General features: G+C 38.1%; 4 protein-coding genes across 7 annotated transcripts in view; 2 read left to right on the forward strand and 2 right to left on the reverse strand.

Annotated features, from left to right (window-relative positions):
- Positions 1-4,062, forward strand: part of gse1b (Gse1 coiled-coil protein b) — a 166,479-nt gene extending 162,417 nt beyond the window's left edge. For all 4 annotated transcript variants that reach the window (XM_085268407.1, XM_085268414.1, XM_085268424.1 and 1 more), the window contains 2 exons: positions 885-988; positions 1,381-4,062. In XM_085268407.1, the coding sequence (XP_085124533.1) occupies positions 885-988; positions 1,381-1,521 (245 nt within the window). In that variant the 3' untranslated portion in view covers positions 1,522-4,062. The remainder of the gene's footprint in view (positions 1-884; positions 989-1,380) is intronic.
- A 487-nt stretch (positions 4,063-4,549) lies between these two features.
- On the reverse strand, positions 4,550-8,425 carry gins2 (GINS complex subunit 2). Its single transcript, XM_085268439.1, has 5 exons — positions 8,243-8,425; positions 6,884-6,998; positions 5,976-6,075; positions 5,742-5,868; positions 4,550-4,761 (listed from the first exon to the last, which is right to left on the reverse strand). Exons 1-5 carry the CDS (start codon positions 8,330-8,332, stop codon positions 4,666-4,668), a joined length of 528 nt encoding a protein of 175 aa, XP_085124565.1. The 5' UTR covers positions 8,333-8,425; the 3' UTR covers positions 4,550-4,665.
- Positions 8,426-11,315: 2,890 nt separating this feature from the next.
- On the reverse strand, positions 11,316-16,104 carry emc8 (ER membrane protein complex subunit 8). Its single transcript, XM_085268435.1, has 5 exons — positions 15,557-16,104; positions 14,118-14,194; positions 13,939-14,008; positions 12,673-12,767; positions 11,316-12,454 (listed from the first exon to the last, which is right to left on the reverse strand). The coding sequence occupies exons 1-5, from the start codon at positions 15,767-15,769 to the stop codon at positions 12,295-12,297; spliced, it is 615 nt and encodes a 204-aa protein (XP_085124561.1). The 5' UTR covers positions 15,770-16,104; the 3' UTR covers positions 11,316-12,294.
- cox4i1 (cytochrome c oxidase subunit 4I1) lies at positions 16,094-18,740 on the forward strand. Its single transcript, XM_085268440.1, has 5 exons — positions 16,094-16,216; positions 16,959-17,035; positions 17,752-17,916; positions 18,124-18,255; positions 18,422-18,740. The coding sequence occupies exons 2-5, from the start codon at positions 16,960-16,962 to the stop codon at positions 18,556-18,558; spliced, it is 510 nt and encodes a 169-aa protein (XP_085124566.1). The 5' UTR covers positions 16,094-16,216; position 16,959; the 3' UTR covers positions 18,559-18,740.
- The last annotated feature ends 525 nt before the right edge of the window (positions 18,741-19,265 follow it).

Genomic DNA, 19,265 nt, shown 5'->3' on the forward strand with positions numbered 1-19,265 from the left:
CCATCATTGAGCATGATCTACAAATATGCAAATTGGCCCCGCCTTCACCTTTTAGCTCTTTGCCTGCAGCGAGGCCCTACTTTCCTATTCACTCCTGTGAACCCCACTCAACTACGCATTCTCCTGCTAGATGTAAAGAGGCACAGTGCTAATATTCAGTGAAGAAAAAGAAAAACACAGTGCTTAAACTTGTAAATCTGAATGTGTGGAGCACTTTGTTCCAGCAGGTCATGAAAAAAAGTCACAAAAAGCTTAAAAACACCCACAATACATTGGGTAATCAATCGCATATATCAAAAATAAAACACTGAAAGTAAGGTAACTAACTGTAGTCAACATCTGTAGTTTCTATAAATAAATTATGTCATATAAATACATTTCTGGATGGAAAAACTACAGTAGAAATAAAGAATATTAAAGGCAACCACACATTTCTGGTTTATTACCACTGCACATGCCTGGGAAAAGTAAATAAAACAGGTAATAATAATGAAATAATGATTTATGAAGTTTGAAAGAGTTGTCACATTATTTCTGTAATGTTCTGTGTTTTCGTGTCACTTCCTTATGAGTATAATGTATATCCTATTTTAAGTTGTTGTAGCATTCTGTCACCACTAGAGGGTAGTAGTCATTGTTCATTTTACACAATTCAATTTGTATTTAGTATTTGTACAAGAAAATTAGTGAAAAATGGTTGAGTTGATCTCTAATTACTCCCAGTCTCACATTCACAGCCTGCCACTAGTGTATTTTAAGACCTTTAACAATGAAGGCAGGAGCCTGAAGACATTTGCAGCAGATTATCCTGCATCTATTTAGATGGTCCAAATTCTGCTAATCCTGTTTTTCTTCATTTTCTCTTATTCCCTTTTCTGATCCAGAGCAAACTTTGGAGCGACAAGTACTGCAGAGCCAGTGTCGAAGACTAGAAGCTCAGAACTACAACCTTAGTCTAACTGCTGAGCAGCTGTCTCATACCATGGGGGTAAGACAAGCATACGGAGCCACTTAAGCTGAGGCCAGGAAGTCAAAATATTTACTACATAACTCCAAGTGACTTAGCAGCGGCGCTCTGCTAAGAAATTATGAGCATGTATAATAGGAGTGGGTGCACAACTTTACTTATTTTCGTAGATCAGTGGTTTCATAAATAGCAGAGCAAAGTAAAAACTTATACTTTACACTATTGGCCTCTTCTGATTAATCACTGGAATCCAGACAGCTTTTCTTTATTACACTCATATCATTGCTTTTCTGTTTTTCACTTATCTTTGTAAATATTGTTATATATAGCACAGGTTTGCCTTCTCATGAAGATCACTGTGAATTAAAATATATATATATTCTTATATATTTTTAATGTCCTTGGTTACCTAGGAGCTGATGTCCCAAAGACAGAAGCTGGCAGTGGAAAGAGAGAAGCTACAAGCAGAAATGGAACACTTCAGGAAGTGTTTGACGCTGCCACAGACACACTGGCCAAGAGCCGGCCATTATAAAGGTTACCCTCCGAGGTGACCATGACGCTGATTTTGATAGCCCTTGGGCCCCAGCCTCCTCCCCTTTCAGACTGACTCCCAGAGTTTATTTTTAATGGCCTGGTCCTCATAGCTCCATGGAGGATAATACGGCTGGCTAGATACGATGAATGAATGAATGGAGTGAATGGATGGATAGATAGATAGGTGAATGCAGAGGAGACCGGACCATTCAGTGAAGTACAGGCAGTCTTTGGATTATGGGTCAACAGGGACTGCACCACAAGCCACTAATGTGTGCCAATGTAGCCAACTCCAAGATCAGTGAGTGTATGGGGCAGAAAAACCTGAAGATCAACATGACACCTGCTTTTCATTCTTCAGTCCCTGCTGCGCTATTGTTCAGTCCCTGCATCCCTCACCGCCACAGCTACACAGACAATCCTGCCAATGAGGGAGCAGCTACCCCCAGAGGGGGGTGTCGTTACAAGACTTGAAAGCTCCAAATCTCCAAATGAAGACCTTTGGTCATTTGGGACTGATTTCTTTTCTTTTTTCCTTTTATTTTGTGGCCACATGAGCTTTTGAACTGGAAATGCACTTAATAAAAGCTGAAGAACTACCTGGTGGTACTGTGTTACAACAAAGAACTGTTCAAATTAGGGAAGAACTTAGAAAATGCACATTTTTGGAAAGAATTAAGTAAATGTTTTATTTCGAAATAGAAAATTTCAAAATAAGAATTTTAAAAGGTGCTTAAGCCTTGTATTGTATATAATATGAAGACTTAAAAAGAATTTTGTATGTTTTTATTACTTTAATCATTGTTCTTTTAAAAGAAAAAGCCTGCCATTTTATATGTTTATGCTTTTTGGGTTGAAAAAAAAGAAAGCCTTGCTTTTAGTGTTTGTACTGCTGCTGGCTAGAACAGCTTGTTTTGAGACATTTAGCAGAGTGAGAGGAAGCAGGATGCATTCCTCTTATTCTGTCCCGGCACTGCGCAGCTGAGACCCCAGCCACAGCCACCTTATCTGGCCTCTGAGCTCAGCAAAGCTTACTTAGAGGTCCTGAGATGTGGCTCATGCCCTCCACTCCCCCTTCATTCACAGCAGTGTGTCTCTGTTTTAATGCCCATTTCATCAGCTCCTCCCAGTCAGCTTTACTGTTGCTGGCATGACCAGTTAAGTACTCATGCAGAAACCAGATCCACAGCCACTTTTTTTTTTTTTTTTTTTTTTTTAAACTTGATTTTCTTGATTATTGTAAGACATTTTCTTACACAGCCAGCAGATAAATCTTGCTTTATCCTGTTTTTGGACCTTCACTTTACTTTGTATGACGCATAGCATTGAACTCAAACACACGATATGACGGTTTGCGGTATGCCTTACAAGATCAAGCCCCTGTCAGCAGCCATGAGACGAAATGGTGCCAAAATAATGATAAAACTATAGCATAGTAAATTATTAGTTGCAGTTGGGTAGCCAAACATACAAACCAGAATGGCCATCTTATACTGCTCAATATGTTTGACATAACATCATCTACTCTTTGCATTTCTCTATTTTTAGGACGCTCTCCACCCACACAAAGTTGCCAAGATGTCCTAGAAACCAGGCAGGACGCTTTAACTGAGCAGCTCCTGGTACATTTAAAATCAGAAAGGTTTGCTTTACCTTGGATATCTGTTTACAACCTCCATCTGCCCCCCATCTTCCTAATGAGATTTGGCTCGTATTACAGTGACTTTCTACCCTGTAATTCATCTTGTCTCCACCTTATGGTTCTATGTGCACTTGGAGACCTCAGACACAGTGAAATGAGGTGTCTAGGTCATCGTTTGACTTGTGTGGTGGTGGGATGTTTGATGTGAGTGGGTTAAGGATTTCAGTATTTGCAAATAAAAACTTTAAAAATGTACCAATATTTAATTTATTTTTTAAAAAAAGTACTGAAGCACAACTTACCCCCTTACATACACTTTTTTACAAGTGCCTCAAGAATTTGGGAGCATGTGAATGAGTTTCCGTCTACAGGACAGACATTACATGACATAACATCAGTGATCAGGGACTTTGCATATTACATCCAAGTGTCTACTGTATGTCATACCTTTCAAATATGTACAAGTCACCAACAGATACCAAGTTTCTTTCATCCAAATGAGTCACAAGACAATTTTTTTTATATATAAATGACACGTAAGCCAGTTTAGAGGAATACAGAGTGTAGTCAGATTTTTTTTTTTTTTTACAAAGAAGAAAGCCAACAGCGTAATCTATCTGTAAGTGAAGGAGCATGCATGCTGAGGTAAGCTGCCATTGAGCTGGGGAGGAAGGTGCAGTGTGGTAAGCCTCTCTTGCTCAGCCTCCCCGTGTCTCCAACCCACGCACGCTCATGCAATAGCCCCATTACTCAGTGGAGGATGTCTAGATGCTGTGAAATCCTGTTTTTAAAATGTACTTGTTTGAATTCATTGTAATGTAATATATTCTTTGTTGAATGTAGTAATTAGGTATTTATGAATATATGGCTGTGATTTCAGACAAAAAAGAAAATAAAATATTTCAAAAATGTTAAATATCAACCTTTGTCTCTTTGTGGGTTCTGGTTTAACAGCTGGACATTTTGCTCTGGAGATTAGGAAACGGATTCATTTTCGGTGCAATCCTGAGAACAATATCAACCAATATTATCCATCTTTAGAATAAAATGCAACAAGAGTTGAGTGGAATTCCTTTTAATGTGGGTTTTTCCCCCACCTACGTACATTTTAGGAAGGAATTGTTTAGTTTACCAATGTTTGACAGAAACCACATTCATTCTAGTAAACCAGAAAACATCTTTTTTAATCACTAACACAACAAGATCAAAAATCACAATAAGACTGATTAAAAATTGTGAGGAAAAAAAGTATACATGTATATACTCTGTTTACATGCACATACATACATTTTGAAACCTAATGACAACATTAACAAATGATACACTAACTGCAAACAGCAGATTCACACAAATCAGACCGGAGAGCAACATGATAACTTAAATAGTTGAGTAAATCTCTTCACTTTTCCAGAAAACTGTCTTTAATGTTAGGTTTAACCCCAGTCTTGCTAAATCCAACCCTTTTTAGCAAGCCTTGTGTGTGTTCAAGCTTTTTTACCAGTAGTCCATGAACTGCCCTTCACTGCAAGTTGGACCGTAGCTTGTACATACAGTTGAGAGTATCAAGAAGAAACGCTCGTATGGTGTTGATCTCCATCAGAGTAAGGTTGTCCAGCTGTGGACAGAAAGAGGAATTAGGTATATTCAAAGATTTAAAATAACACTGTTACTCTGTGACACAGTAGGTAACTCAATGATAAACAGGTGAAAGTTCATTGTGACTTTCACTGTTGATATGCGGTATGGTATTGTCAGCAATTGCAACATAACCAATGAATCTTTTATTACTGGGTTTTTTTTTTATGTTGATTTGCTGTAATACCATAGACTGTATAGAAAAGATGGGCACTTTCTCAACTGACATCACCCATTGATTTGTGAAGTCCCTATGAGAAGCCTCAAGCCAAATGTTTTCACCGTTGCCGTCTTAATAATGACGAAACCGGACATGAAAAGCTACTACAGACTACAAGTCTGCCTGCAGAGAGCGTCTGTCTTCAGATGTGGGCAGTCCTTTCTGTTGAATCAAAATAGCCATCATGCTGTTCCTATAAGGCTTAAAACTTGGGTTTGAGACCATAAACACGTCAGTAAAGTGTTTCATGAGGTCATAGGGAGCCAAAAGGTTTTTCTTCTATACTGTCAGCCCTCAACCACATGAATCACCCCCTGCAGGTCATCAAAAAGAATGCAAGTGTAAGACATTTCCACATTAGCTTTACTTTTAAGACAGTGTGAGGAAAACACCTAAAGTGGGAGTGTAGCTGTTAAGAAAACACATTATGGAACACTTAAATCAGATTCTACATTACCTATAGATAACATTTACTGAATGCTTATATACAGCCAATTAAATTGGGGGAACTTAAGGTGATGCCACTTTTTCTAAAGGATCTCAATATGCAATGGGTCCACAACTTGAAGGGATAATGAATAAATGTCACACTGTCCTTTTATGTGGAACTGGTAATTCTGTTATTATGCTGTTGAATTTGTACTTACTTTGCATCTGTTTTCAACTCAATTAAATGTTCAAAACTCAATGGTTAAGTGACAGCAGAGAATACTAAATACTCTACATGTGATCAGTTTTACCTTGGCATAAGCTTCCTGCTGACTGATGAAACTGTCAGCAGACAAGCGGAGCTTGGCAATGCGAGTATCCCAGATGTCTTTGACCAGTGTACGGATCTCATCTGCCTTAGGAATGTTGTCAGACGCGCTGCAGAAACACAGAAACCTCTTTTAAGGGGAGGGGGCACATACACCAAGCACACAACAGTACTGAGGGCTGTATTTCTGTGGATTACTTAATTGTATATGACTCACTGGTTTAGTAGCAGCTTGGTAAGCTCCATGTAGTAAGGACTAGGAACAGGTGTAAACATATCCTCTTTTCTCTCAAGGTCTCGCATCTCCTCCAGTTTCTCTGCACAGTGAAGGAAAATGTCAACAGCAGCAAACTGCAGCGACACACAAAAATGCTGAAAGATTTTCAAGATTCCTCTTTTCTGCTGACTTTTGTAGGAGAAGTAAAACAGAAATTCCAAATAAAACCACCAATGAATTTATTCTTTTCAGCATTTTCCATATGGAAAAGAAATATTAAAAACTTATATGTGATTACTCATGAAAGTGGCCATTTTAATGAGTAAATCATATAAGGCTTACATGATTTACTCATGAAAGTGGCCACTTTCTCATTACTTTCATACATTGTTTTAGTAAGTATCCAAAACATACAAGTTTCATTATATAATTTTTCAAGGGATCTTATATCTGTTTTCACTCTTATATGCTTTTCATACAAGTTTCACACAAGACAGATACAAACTTTATAAGATTTATATTTATCTTTTCCATATGGGTTCTTACAGCATACAGACCAACAACGACATACACATATTTTACACATTTTGCATTTGTAATGAACACAAAATCTGAATTATTTGCCTCTTACAACTAAGGAAACAATCTTACTGCATTTCTTGTGCCCATTTTTGTTTTACTTATCTAATGCAAATTTGGAAAAATAGTTTAGCACTACTTACATGTCAAAGTTATGGCAAGGCAGGTCTAGGCTTAACATGGCATGCCAGTAATGATTACATATGTCATAATGTGAAGGAAAAAATACTGAAAGACCCTCATCTGAAACATTTTTAAGTAATCCTCTCAGTTCATGCCTGGAAACAAACGCCTGCAAAGACCGCATCAGGAAAAACTTTGAACTTTACCAACATCCATCCACTCAGGAGGAATAATTCTACACTTCTGTCTCTGTTTTAGGTTTAGAGCCAGCCACACGGGAACATCAATAGGTAGTCCAGGGTTGAAGGGACCCAGATCTCCCTGAGAACACAAATACACATATTTTATCGTGCAGCACAATGCATTCCCCACTTCAGTGAAGTTGGAAAGATACGCATTTGCACTTTCATGATTAATAAAAAACATTGCTAGAAGATAAACAATGTCTCTTTCTAACAGCAGCAACTACAAGTTACAGTCTGATTTACATCAAACGAGCCATCCTGAGAGCTTGATGAATAACACAGGCTCTCTTGTGCAGCCAGCTATGTAAAAAAATACCAAAAAATATTCCATGACTTTAGTAAGTAAAGAAAGTAAGTAAAAGTTTATTTATATAGCACCTTTCAAGATAAAATCACAAAGTGCTTCGCAGAAGTTGAAACATAAAAACAAAAATCAACCAAAAGCAAGTTTAAAAAGATGAGTTTTTAGCTGTTTTTTATTTATTTATTTATTTCAAAAACCACTGAGTCCGCAGATCTCAAGCTCAAAGGGAGCTTGAGACAGTACAGTGTACTGTCATTAAATTCACATCATGCTGCGGGGGGATCTTGTTAGCTGTTATTTATTTTTAAAATTTAAAAAGAAAAAAAGGGGGTTTGGAAAATGGAAAACACCATGACAGTGTATGAGATTTTAGAGAATTATTGAACAATAATTCTCTAAAATCTCATACACTCTCATGGTGGCTCCAAAAATCGCGCATTCATGTGTTGACTGTCAAGTCTGCTTTGTTTATATAACAGATTAGACCCAAAGTGTTTTACAGACAGGCACAGTTACATTGCAAGTTTCCCAAAAAAGAAAATAATCCAAATCAAACAAAATACATAAAGCTGAAAAGTGTGTTTTATTGCAGTGCTGAGCCTGTATTTACTTGATCAATAATAAAAACTGCAGTATAATATAGCAATAATAGTTCGGGGTACTTTTTGAAAGGCCAAAGATACGGTACCGAATATTATTGGAGCTTCAATTTTTTCGAAATATATTTAGACAGATTTTATTTTAGCTGGAGCGACTTATATTTATGTAAATGGTTCGTTAAAGTCTGGAGTTTGAGAGATGAGGCTTTTTTTGTGCGTGTTTTAATCAGTCACTGAGTGAAGTGATCCACTCAAACAGAAACATCTTTACATACATACCTCCAGCTTTAAACTGAGTGTGTCGTGATATAATACAAGGTTTTAGCCCAAGGTTTAGCTAATATTGCTACAGTAACTGTCAACGTCTCAGTATCTGGTCAAAAACCAGCTACTTAAATACAGACACAACTGACTTACCCCGATTAAAAAGACTTTATCTAGGCTGAAATTTGGTATTATCTTCACCATCTCTTTCTCCGCAAGGAACTCGACCTCCGAAGCATCCATATCTGTTTGGTTTTTGTGTGTGTTCAAAAACTTCCGTCCCACTCGAACTGCACTACAAACCGTTCCCGCGCTGAAGGCAGCATTAACCGACAATGAAGTCAAGAAAAAGACAACTACGTCATCAACAGGAAGCGCAGTATCGCAAAAGTGAACATTATTGTGTGCCGTATTACGGCACGTCACATTTTTATTTTTCTGTATAATTTCTCGAATCTCGGTGTTAATTGCATTTTTAAAATTGTTAATTTACGTGTGAGGTGCGGGCCTGGCCGTGACGAAGCTGACCATACCTTAAATTTTAATTTAGCATTGTCTGGCCCGGAAGAAGGAAGTGGGCCATGTGAGTGACAACAGTTGCAACTAAACTCCACCAGATGGCAGCATTCACCAGGCAATAACAAGAAAGGTGGCAGTGACCTTTTACATGTGAGAACAAAGTTAGATGTTTTTGTCAGTGACTGGGTCTGAACCCATTAGAATCGTGGGTGAGGAGGCTGAATCAGTGGACAGCTAACAACAGATACTTGGTGTTCAGTGACAGACTGTACTGAAGAACCTACAGCGATGCTGTGTACAAGAAGGGGATCAACTGATTACTTTCTGAGGAAGTCCAGATCCTTCAGTGTGTTCAGCAAGATGTTGAAGAACTTCTGCCGGTCTGTGCCAGCATCCAGGCCAGCGATGACGTTAAGATCATCAGTTCATCTGGAGGCATTTGGGTCAGTGAGAGACAGGAGGTCACTGAATATCATGGACAACCCGTCACACCTGCTCCTTTCTACACTACGGAGCTCATTCTCCCTCAGACTTATTCAACCTTGTTGCCATAAAGAACCATTCTTGCATTACCACTCTGCAGAATTCTGTTTTACATAACCTCAGTCTTATTATGTTTTCTATTTCATTCATTTTTTATCACAGTTTTACATGCAATTTTTCACTGCCTCATATTTTACGGCCTTTGGTGTTTTCCTGTAGTTATTTTTAAAAAATGTTTCTGTTGTCTGTTATACTGTTTTTATTTTTATTCCTTCTGATGCTGAAGTAATTTGCCTTTCGGGATCAATAACCCCATCCAAAGGATTCTTCCTGGTTGTACAAACGCTCTCACAACATTCACACCACACATCTCAAATAAATTTGCCAAGATAAAACGAACAAAGAAAATTGACAGAAGACACCACAATCTATTATTTAAAACAGCAATGAAATTTCTTCATAAATCCAAACCATTTATTTTAATAGCATCTGCTCTCAAATCCACTTCAAATATTTCCTGTCAGTGGACTGTGCTTGAGGTATTTCTGCAGAAATGCACCTATGCTGTAGTTAGACAGAATTAGTTTCAGTTCATTTATCGTGCACTGATAGAAGAAGTACTTATCTTTACTGAAACTAGAATACTACATTCACAATTTAAACCACTTTCACATCTCTAACATCTCTGTTTTAATTCCATTTTTTATTTTGTTTATTACTATTGTTTATTTATTTTTGCTGATATGGCAGCGTGCAAGTAGCATGTAAGGTGTAACTAGTCAATGTAGGGACCATTTTATTAGCTTTTTATACATTTAAAAATAATGTAAGTTGCTGTCAGATTTCTGTTGTCTCACTTAATGTGCTGGAGTAGAAAGCAGCATAAAATGAATATGGATATTAGGAAAATATACAGTGTCATTTGTTTAAAAACTTCCATGAGTTCTTCCCAGATACGGCCACACTGTCATTTAGTTTTCATTTTACAAGAATTACATTATGCAGAGTATGGGAGACTGAAGCTATAGATTAGAATGGTCACAAAGCATGAAATAATCTGTAGACACGTGCGAATATGAACTTTGCACCACTAAATTATTAGAAAACCGCAGCTACTACAACCATTCATGACCTCTAGCACTCTGAGGTTAGCCGACAGTGTTTATTGGCTGTACCTTGGTCCAGGTTAAAGACAAAAGGTGATTGTGGCTCCCAAGTTATGGAAATCGCTTCCACTGGATCTAAAGTCTGTGGACTGATTGATATCTTTAAAAATAAACTTAAGACCCATATATGCAGGATTGCTTTTATTTTGTTTTTTAATATACCATTTTATTTGCATCTTATTCGGTGCTGTAAAGCACTCTGTGTATTTTGTTCTTGAACAAAACTATTAAAAAAACCTTAATTCAACAGGCTGCTGCTAAACCATACAAAAAACCCCCAAAGCTGGGCAGTGATTATTCTAAAAGTGATTTTAGACTTTTTTTTAAATTGTCATGGCAGAGATGCAGTCATGTGAAAAAGAAAGCTTTCACATGACTCTGCTTGTAGAGACTCTCCTAAAGAGCAATTACTTGAAGTGCTTGCTTTGCGTATGAGTTTATCAGTCGCACAGCGTGGAGGAACTTTGATCCATTGTTTTTTGTAACGCCGCTTCAGTTCATTGAGGTTTGTGGATATTTGTTTATGCACAGTTCTCTTAAGGTCCAGCCACAGCATTTCAATGAGGTTGAGGTCTGGACTTTAACTGGACCACTGCAACATCTTGATTCTTTTCTTTTTCAGATGTTTTCTTGTAGATTTGCTGTTGTGCTGTGGATTCTTGTCCTGTTCCTTGACCCAGTTTTGATCAAGCTCTCAGACAGATGGCCTCAGATACAGAGGGTTTCATGGTCAGTTCAGTAACTGCCAAGGTGCCCAGGTCATGTGGCTGCAAAACAAGCCTAAATCATCACCCCTCTTCCATTACGCAACTGTTGGTATGAGGTGTTTGTGCTTATATGCTGTTTGTGTTTTCAGTTTGTTTTCTGTGTTTGTGTCCAGTGGACTTTGTTCCAGAAGACTTGTAGTCTGTTCAAATGCAACTCTGTAAGCCTATAGAAGCAGTAAGGCTTCACTTTACCTTAGCATGGCTGAACAGTCCTTTTGCAAATAACTGTATAAGACACAGCTAAATAGGTTTAACACATAAGAGGCAATAAGAGATCTGTAGAAACATGTAGATGTTTTCAAAAATCAGTTTCATTGAACATTCAGCTCAAAACAATTGCAGTAGAAAATGTTTCATCCACACAATTAACTGATTAATTCTAATCTCAATTACAAAAGGTGCTTCTGTAGTCTCACAATAAATATTAACTTTTTAATATTTGGTTTTAGAATAATCAGTTAAGTGTTAACATAGAATTTATCTAGTTCTTAGAATGGATATCCACACAAAACAAAATTCACACATTCCTGTGATCTGATTCAGTATAGAGCGGGTCTTCCAGATCATAAATCAAGAGCCAAAATGCACATGTGCATCATCCAGACTGACATTCTCCGTCGCATTAGTGGCAGTACCGAGAAGCATGCACGCTAGAAATGCATCTATGGAAAGATTAAAGTTGGGGCTTTTGAATGGGCCAAATCTCTGGTTCAGCGTCATCTAAAACTTTCAGACTTCACTTATATATGTGAATTTTCCTTCAGATCTTTTATAAACAAGAAACTTAATAAAGAACACATTTATCCTATCAGTTGTAAAATCATTACCTAAAAATTAATAATTTAGAACTTATTTAGAACTTGATCTCTGTATGGCTAAAAGCAAATGTATAGGTTTAAACCTCTAGAATCTAAACTTTTACACAAAACAGGATATCAAAACCCATTGCAGGGGAAAAAAACCCAAAGTTGCATAAAAAAAAACAACATAAAAGCTTTCATCACTGCAGCATCAACCTGTAAAAGGTGGACACGGGCCAACAGCGCACATATGGTGCTTGCCCTTAAAACATTTGGCCTAACTGGCCAGCGCCCCACAAGTTCCCTTCAGAGAGAGAGACTTTTTATGGAACGCAGACTATAGGTTCAGCTTTTTCATTCTCCTGTGCTACACAAGTAGCAGTGTGCATGCTGAATTGGCAGCAATATAGTTGTTCACATGTGTGTGTGTGCGTGCATGTGTGTGTCATGGGTACTCCCGACTGAAGGTCTTAGCACAGATCCAGGACGGACTTGTTAATAACAGGGTTGGTCCAGTCGTTCCTCAGATCATCCAAGTGACTGTCAAAATCAATCAAGTTCTCATAGGAACGACCCACCAGCAGGGCAGATGTGATTTTCTGTGCTTCGCTCCAGTCCTCAAAGGAGTCACTGGAAAACAGTTTTTTGAAAAATTACATATTCAAGCTTTAATACTGAAAATACAGGGTAATTACAATGTAATTACAGTGTAATGTACTTTGTCTAAATAATTCAAGTAAATGAGAGAACACTTGGAGTTGTAAGTATGCTGGAAGCTCTGAGTTAGCTGCACAAATAGTCTGCAGAGGAAGATAAAATCTCACACTAAAATAGCTCTTAACACTTACGCCGTTACTTCTCTGCTTTTCCACTTGTTTTCGTGGTGATCATAGATCAAGACGATGGGTTCGGAACAGCTCATTGTTAACTTACTGCTGTCCACCTGCAGGAAAACACGCAAAATTTACTGTGAATTTAGGTGCAACTTTTAGGTGATAACAACAACTGCAACAGACCAGACCAGGGTCTAAGAAAAATGTCTTTCAGAAACAGTGTTATATATTTTATAATGCATCTAATTATTTCGCCCAGACACATCTGAGACTGAGAGCTGCATGTCAGACTGACTGATTCAGTAAAAAGGCAGCTACTTCAATGACCTCCAACAAAACAATGCTTTGCAAAATATGGAAGAAAACTGTTCCTGCTAAAGGTGACTCAACAGAGTCTTGCTGGAGCACTTGCCAGTTGGACTACATATGACAGGTAGAGCAAACAGTGGCTAGAAATGACTGATGTGGTTACATGGTGGAAAAGCAGCTGGCTAAAAAATCTCGACTCAACATGCAGCACCCTGGGTAGAAAGTATTTTGTTTTATTTAAATTTTAGTATGTTTCAAAGTACTAATTCAAAATCTTTGTACAACCAAATGTGTGACAAAATTCCACAGAAACAATTCTAACTCATCGCACGCTCTCCCACTTACAGCTAATACGTTTAAACTATAAAATTACAACCCAGCTCTTGCTGAAGGTCAACAGGACTGAAACATTGTCATTTATTAAACGCGAGGATACTATGCTTGCATTTGCTGTGTCACTGCTATTGCCTTACAATGCCGCTGTGGCTGCTGGCACCTTGTGGCGATAGATTCGCACTTCAAATTGGGCAGTGTGTCATCAGTGATAGCAACTCATTGGAAAAGAAGGATGAAAGATGTGCTTCACTTTATTTGCATGGATTAAATCCTGCTGTCTGCGAGCTGCAATCACCTATAAAGGGCTCAGCATTTTTTTCTACATCATCATAAATGTCATTATAGCAAATTTCACTGAAATATCTGATGGAATTTTGAGGCTTTATTTTCAACCTGTAGAGCCACATCAGTCACTCTATTTATACAATATTATATTTTACTGAATAGAGACATAAATAGAGGCTTGTGCTGACAAGTGTATTTAAGGATTTTGGTTCATTTTTACTAAACTAAAACTCAGCTGCTACCTGAAGAGGATGCATTTATAACAATGGATGTAGCAATTGCTTTGGAGAAAGAAAGAAAAAAAACATAACGTGTAACCCAGTTGCATCAGCCTTAATAATTTACAGTTACCATAACAATTGCTGCTTCACTGAAGTTCTCAGAAATTCTGGCTGCCACTTTCTCTGCAACTTGGTTGGGCCTGCAGGAGAAAAGATCAAGCATATATTAAAGTGAGGTCCAAAGCAGGATGCAGCATGGTTTCTCAGTGGTTGTTTTTCCCTGGAACAGCACGGCGCCAGTGTTTCTACCTTGAATCCTTTGTGCGTTCGTTGGCTTGATAATATCCGACAATGACATAATTATTTTCTTTACACCAAGTGTCAATCTGGAGTTGGAGCAGGGGCCCATCAGGTTGACATATAAGAACAGAAACATAGTTTAGGTCAGGTATATTTTATTTTAAACATAGGAAAATGCATATAGAGCTAGACTGAAACTTCAGAACTATTTCAGAGCTGCAGACATTAATTTGATATTATTTCCAGTCTCACTACCATAAATAAAAGTGACGCAACATTAGTAATGGATTTTAGAGTAAAGCAGGATACTTCAAAAGCACCACAACCTAACAAATTGCTACAATACAACATTTAAAACAAAAGAAAAACTGTACTGTCATTTTAGAAGGCATACTAGATGGCAAGTGTCTAAACCAGAATTTGTCATCAAATACAAGATAATATTAAACAAAGATGCCCTGAGTAAATACAAAATACAATAATTAGTCAGGGTAAAATGAAGCTACCCAAACCTACCTGGCCCTGTGAAAAATTTAATAACTACTTGTGCCACTCTTGGCAGCAAGACCTTAAGTCAAGTGATAACTGGAGGAATGCCAAAGCATCCCTTAAAAATGTAAGTGCAGATTTTGACTAGGTAACCTCAAAACTATCATTCTGTGAATGTTCTTCTTTTTAATCACTCAGAGCTGGACTTCCTCCTTTTTTTCACATTACTGTCCTGCTGTAGAACCCAAGTGCACTTTCTGGTACAGCAGAATTCATGGTTCTAATTACAAGTGCAGCCAGTTGTCCAGGGCCTGAAACAGCGAAAGCAACCCCAAACCATCACACTACCACCATGTTTGATTGTTGTTATGATGTTCATCTTATGAAATTCTGTGGTAGTTTCATGCCAGTTGTAAACAGGTTTATAGTTTTTGCCTTAGAGCTCTCCAATGGATGCCATTTTCCGACAGTGAATCATGAACTCTGACCTTATCTGAAGCAAGTGACACTTACAGGTCTTTAGTTGTTTGGGGTTCTTTTTGGGCCCTCCTGGATGAGTCACTGATGTGCTCTTGGAGTGATTTTGGTAGGCTGGCCAAGCCTGAGAGGGTTCACCACTGTTCCAAGATTTCTCCACTGGTTGATAATGGCTCTCATCATTCTAATGACAATAAGAATTGCTGTGCAACCTTTCCACGCCAGCATATACTAGTGACTTTTTTTTTTCTTCTGAGTGCCTTTAGATCATAGAAAGATGTAATACTTTGAGTTGTTTTTAGACAGACAAACGTGAAGTGATTTCTTGCTGTAACAGATCTACAGTAATCAGGCCTGGGTGTGGATAGTGAAATTCGGTGATTTTTTTACTTCAATAAATGAAATCATCACTTTAAAACCTACATTTTCTATTTAATTTGGGCAATATTTTTCTTCACAGAACTCTATATGCAAATACTTACCAGAGTTAAGGCTACTTCCAGCATTGGTGCCAGAGCTAGAGTACCGTGAAACAGAGGCACACAGTCCACGCACAGAACTGGCTCACTGTGGCTATCTTTCTTTTTGTCCTTCTTCTTTTCTGCCACCAGCAATCCATTCACGGCGCAGTGTGGATATTTGGCAGCATGTAAAAGCATTTTACAGTACGCCTGACTTGTCAGCTGAATGGGCATTTTTATAAGAAAGTCGGCAGAATTTCAGTAAAGACTAAAGCTTCCAGAGTCGCTAAGTTAGACGGTAAGGAGGGGGGGACAGCTGCCTGCTACCGTTAGCTATCGTTACTTGACATGCCCGGAGAAAAGTAGATGTACACCTCAGCAGTTAACTTACTGCCACGATATGATGTCGGAAGTACAGTTTGTGATGAGTTCATTAAGCTCTACAATTATCCGAAATGACAGCAGTCCTTTTATGCTGGATAAATTAGTCGGCATGCAGTCACAGAAGCTAATCTTACTTCCACCTTCCACTCGTTGCTGTAGCACCGGTGCGCCGTAAATCAGAACTGTCGTAAAACGAGATCAGAGTCCATCCGGTCAAACGCACAATTTACGTTTTTCCGTTCCCAGTCACACTTCCCTTCAGACTGTCGGCGGACGGGAGCAAGAAAGAGACAAGAGGTATGGTTTTATTTTATTTTTTAAAACTCAATAATAAATTACTTATCCTTCGTAGATATACATAATTTTAGCATCCGCGACATGTGCATTCTAGGAAAAAGTAACGGCTTGCGAAGAATCGCCTATTTTAACCGAAATAAGTAGTGACTTTGTCGGAGCAGATAGGAGCGAGGACTGACTAATGTTCCGGGTAGCTGTCATTAGCATGTAGCATCAGATTTATGAAGGCGGGTTCGATATGAAGATAGTTCATGTTTCAGTCATCTGCCGTTATTACGAATTAATGTAGTTTCAGTCAATAGAAGAATGATGAATATTGCATGGTCGCATCAGAGAATCTGGTATTTCTACGAATATTTATCCCCTGGTGCTATGACCTTGTGTTTGTTGCTAATGCTAACATCAGGTTAGCCGGACGGTCGTAGTAAAACCAAGTATTTTGCAATCTTAACAATAAGCCCATCAACCTGGACGATTGTTTCATGTAGGGAAATTTTCCATATGGATGGTAACTGACTTATTTTAAAATGAGTCAGGATTTTATGTATATAAATAGCTTATAAAAGATTGTGATGTAAATATGGACCCTGTGCAGCCTACTCTTTGTTATGTATGTACACGATCTCCTATTGAAACGGGGTTTACTTTAAAAATTAAAAGACAGAAACAATTGTAAAGTCATTTAACCTTTATTAGTGTTTAATACGGTTTCTTAATTTCTCTTATATGACGTTTTCCACAGAATGCTGGCAACCAGAGCCCTAAGCCTTATTGGCAAACGTGCCATTTCCACATCTGTCTGTGTCCGTGGAGGACATGGTAGGTATAAGACGAAATGCATTGAATGTGTTCTATTTATGGCTGGCAGTATAACAATAGACTCCGCTTGTGCCACTGACCTTTTGAAAATCTCTTTTCATATACACCTAAACGTTTAACATGTACCCTCAGTTGACCATTTAAAATAAATGAAGCTGTTTGTGTTGTAAAATGAATCCATGTTCTTCCTGTAATACTACATTTCTAATATGTAATGGGAGCTTGGCTGGTGTGAAGAAAAAAAACTTGTCTCTGGTAACTGACACCTTAAGTTTATGACAATAGATTAAAGAAGATGCACCAGTTTTACAGCCAAAATTACACAGAGGTAAAATGTTTTTTTAAGTACAGATTACAATGGGTTTTACTTTACTAACAAAAAAACAGGCTTTTCAGGAGTGCTGTTGCTGCTGCAATGTTGCAGTTTATTATAGGTCAAATGAGAAACTAAACACTGCTCACAATCAGAAACGTGTGGGTTTTGTTTTTGTCTGCAGTTTCAAGTGGCAGTACATCTAAACAGTGATAAACAATACTACAGTGAACTAGATCCAGGGTTTGAGAGCGGAAATGTAAAAACAAAATTAAAACAAATCTGGTCTTGGAATAAGCCCGGTAACTAAAATAAGGTTATGTTTAAAAAAAAAAAGCATTGACATGGAGTGAGGGATTATGTGTGAAAGTAATTTGATGAGTTACTGTGGTCTCCCCTGCAGGTGTTGCTAAGGTTGAGGACTATGCCCTCCCTGCCTACTTCGACAGGCGTGACAGCCCTCTCCCCGACGTCAGTTATGTGCAGAACCTGAGTGCAGAGCAGAAGTCCCTGAAGGAGAAGGAGAAGGGCTCCTGGGTTGCACTCTCTAATGAGGAGAAGATTGCATGTAGGACTCAATAACGCTATAGTGTTGTTCACCCATTTATACTAATGTAATGTATAACTGCACCACTCCTATTATGTAGGATAGGGAGTACTAAAATTGTTTAAATTCATGCTAAATAATGGGACTGGTGTAATGTTAAATTCCAAGAGTATTTGTGTTTCCAAATTCTTAAAAAATGTAATCTAGAGTTGTTTTTCCACTTTACAGTGTACCGCATCAGCTTCAAGCAGAGCTTCGCTGAGATGAACCAGGGATCAGGAGAGTGGAAGTCTGTGGTTGGAGGAATCTTCTTCTTCATTGGCGTCACTGGGCTGGTTGTGCTTTGGCAGAGGAAATATGGTAATTATGAAAAATATTGCTTATATGCAAGGAAACCTGTGTAATATCTGATGTTCAGCTGCCTCAGGTTTTCATGTTGGTTAAGTAAAGAATGCAGTATTGAACACATTTTTTTGCGGTATAATCTGGCTCATCACTTGACTCATTTGTTATTGTTTCTTCCCAGTGTATGGACCTGTTCCACATACGTTTGAGGAAGAGTACAAGGAGAAGGAGCTGCAGAGAATGCTGGACATGAGAATGGGCCCAGTGCAGGGTTTCTCAGCCCACTGGGACTACGAAAACAAGCAGTGGAAAAAGTAAAAGACCAAGAGGACTATAACAGTTCTATATACAGGCAGACCAACTCAAAGATACAAAAATACATATATTTCTGTATTTATCAGATGTCCACATTACCTCACCTTACCTGTGATTTTTGGAAGACCACTTCCTCTTAAGGTCGTTGTGTATAATAAAAATAAAAATTGTTAAACTGTTTAAAACCTCTGATTAACTGTGTTAACTGTATGACTCCTTCATTAACACTGATTTTACATATCAGGTACAAACTATGGCAGCTAGATATAAAATTATTCTTAAGGTTGAAATATATCTAATATATATATGTATATATGTTTGTTCATTATTTTCTGTAACTATAATCCTGAATTTTGAGTACATTTTGGTCTATGGACTGCTGAATATTGCTCCAGTACCTCTGAGGAAAATAAGATGCAACTATTTGGCTGTTTCTTTTTCTACCGAAGGGTGTAATGAACTGGTTCTTATATAGCCCTTTTCTACTCTATCTGAGCACTCAAAGTGCTTTAGACAACTCTGTTCACCCATTTGCACAAGCACAATGCTCATTATGTAACTGCTTTCCAACATTTACTTGTGTTTACAGCAGCTTGGGGTTAGTTGCCCAAGGATATTTGAATTGCAAACTGGAGCACACTGGAGTCAAACCACCAACCTTCCAATAACTAAGTGGCCTGCTCTACCGCCTGAGCTGTGATGGAGTTTAT

This window comes from Mchenga conophoros, linkage group LG1 (genome assembly GCF_057382185.1).
Source record: "Mchenga conophoros isolate Kocher_MC1m ecotype Shallow Benthic linkage group LG1, M_conophoros_male_GT1.1, whole genome shotgun sequence".
In the NCBI taxonomy this organism is placed as follows: Eukaryota; Metazoa; Chordata; class Actinopteri; order Cichliformes; family Cichlidae; genus Mchenga; species Mchenga conophoros.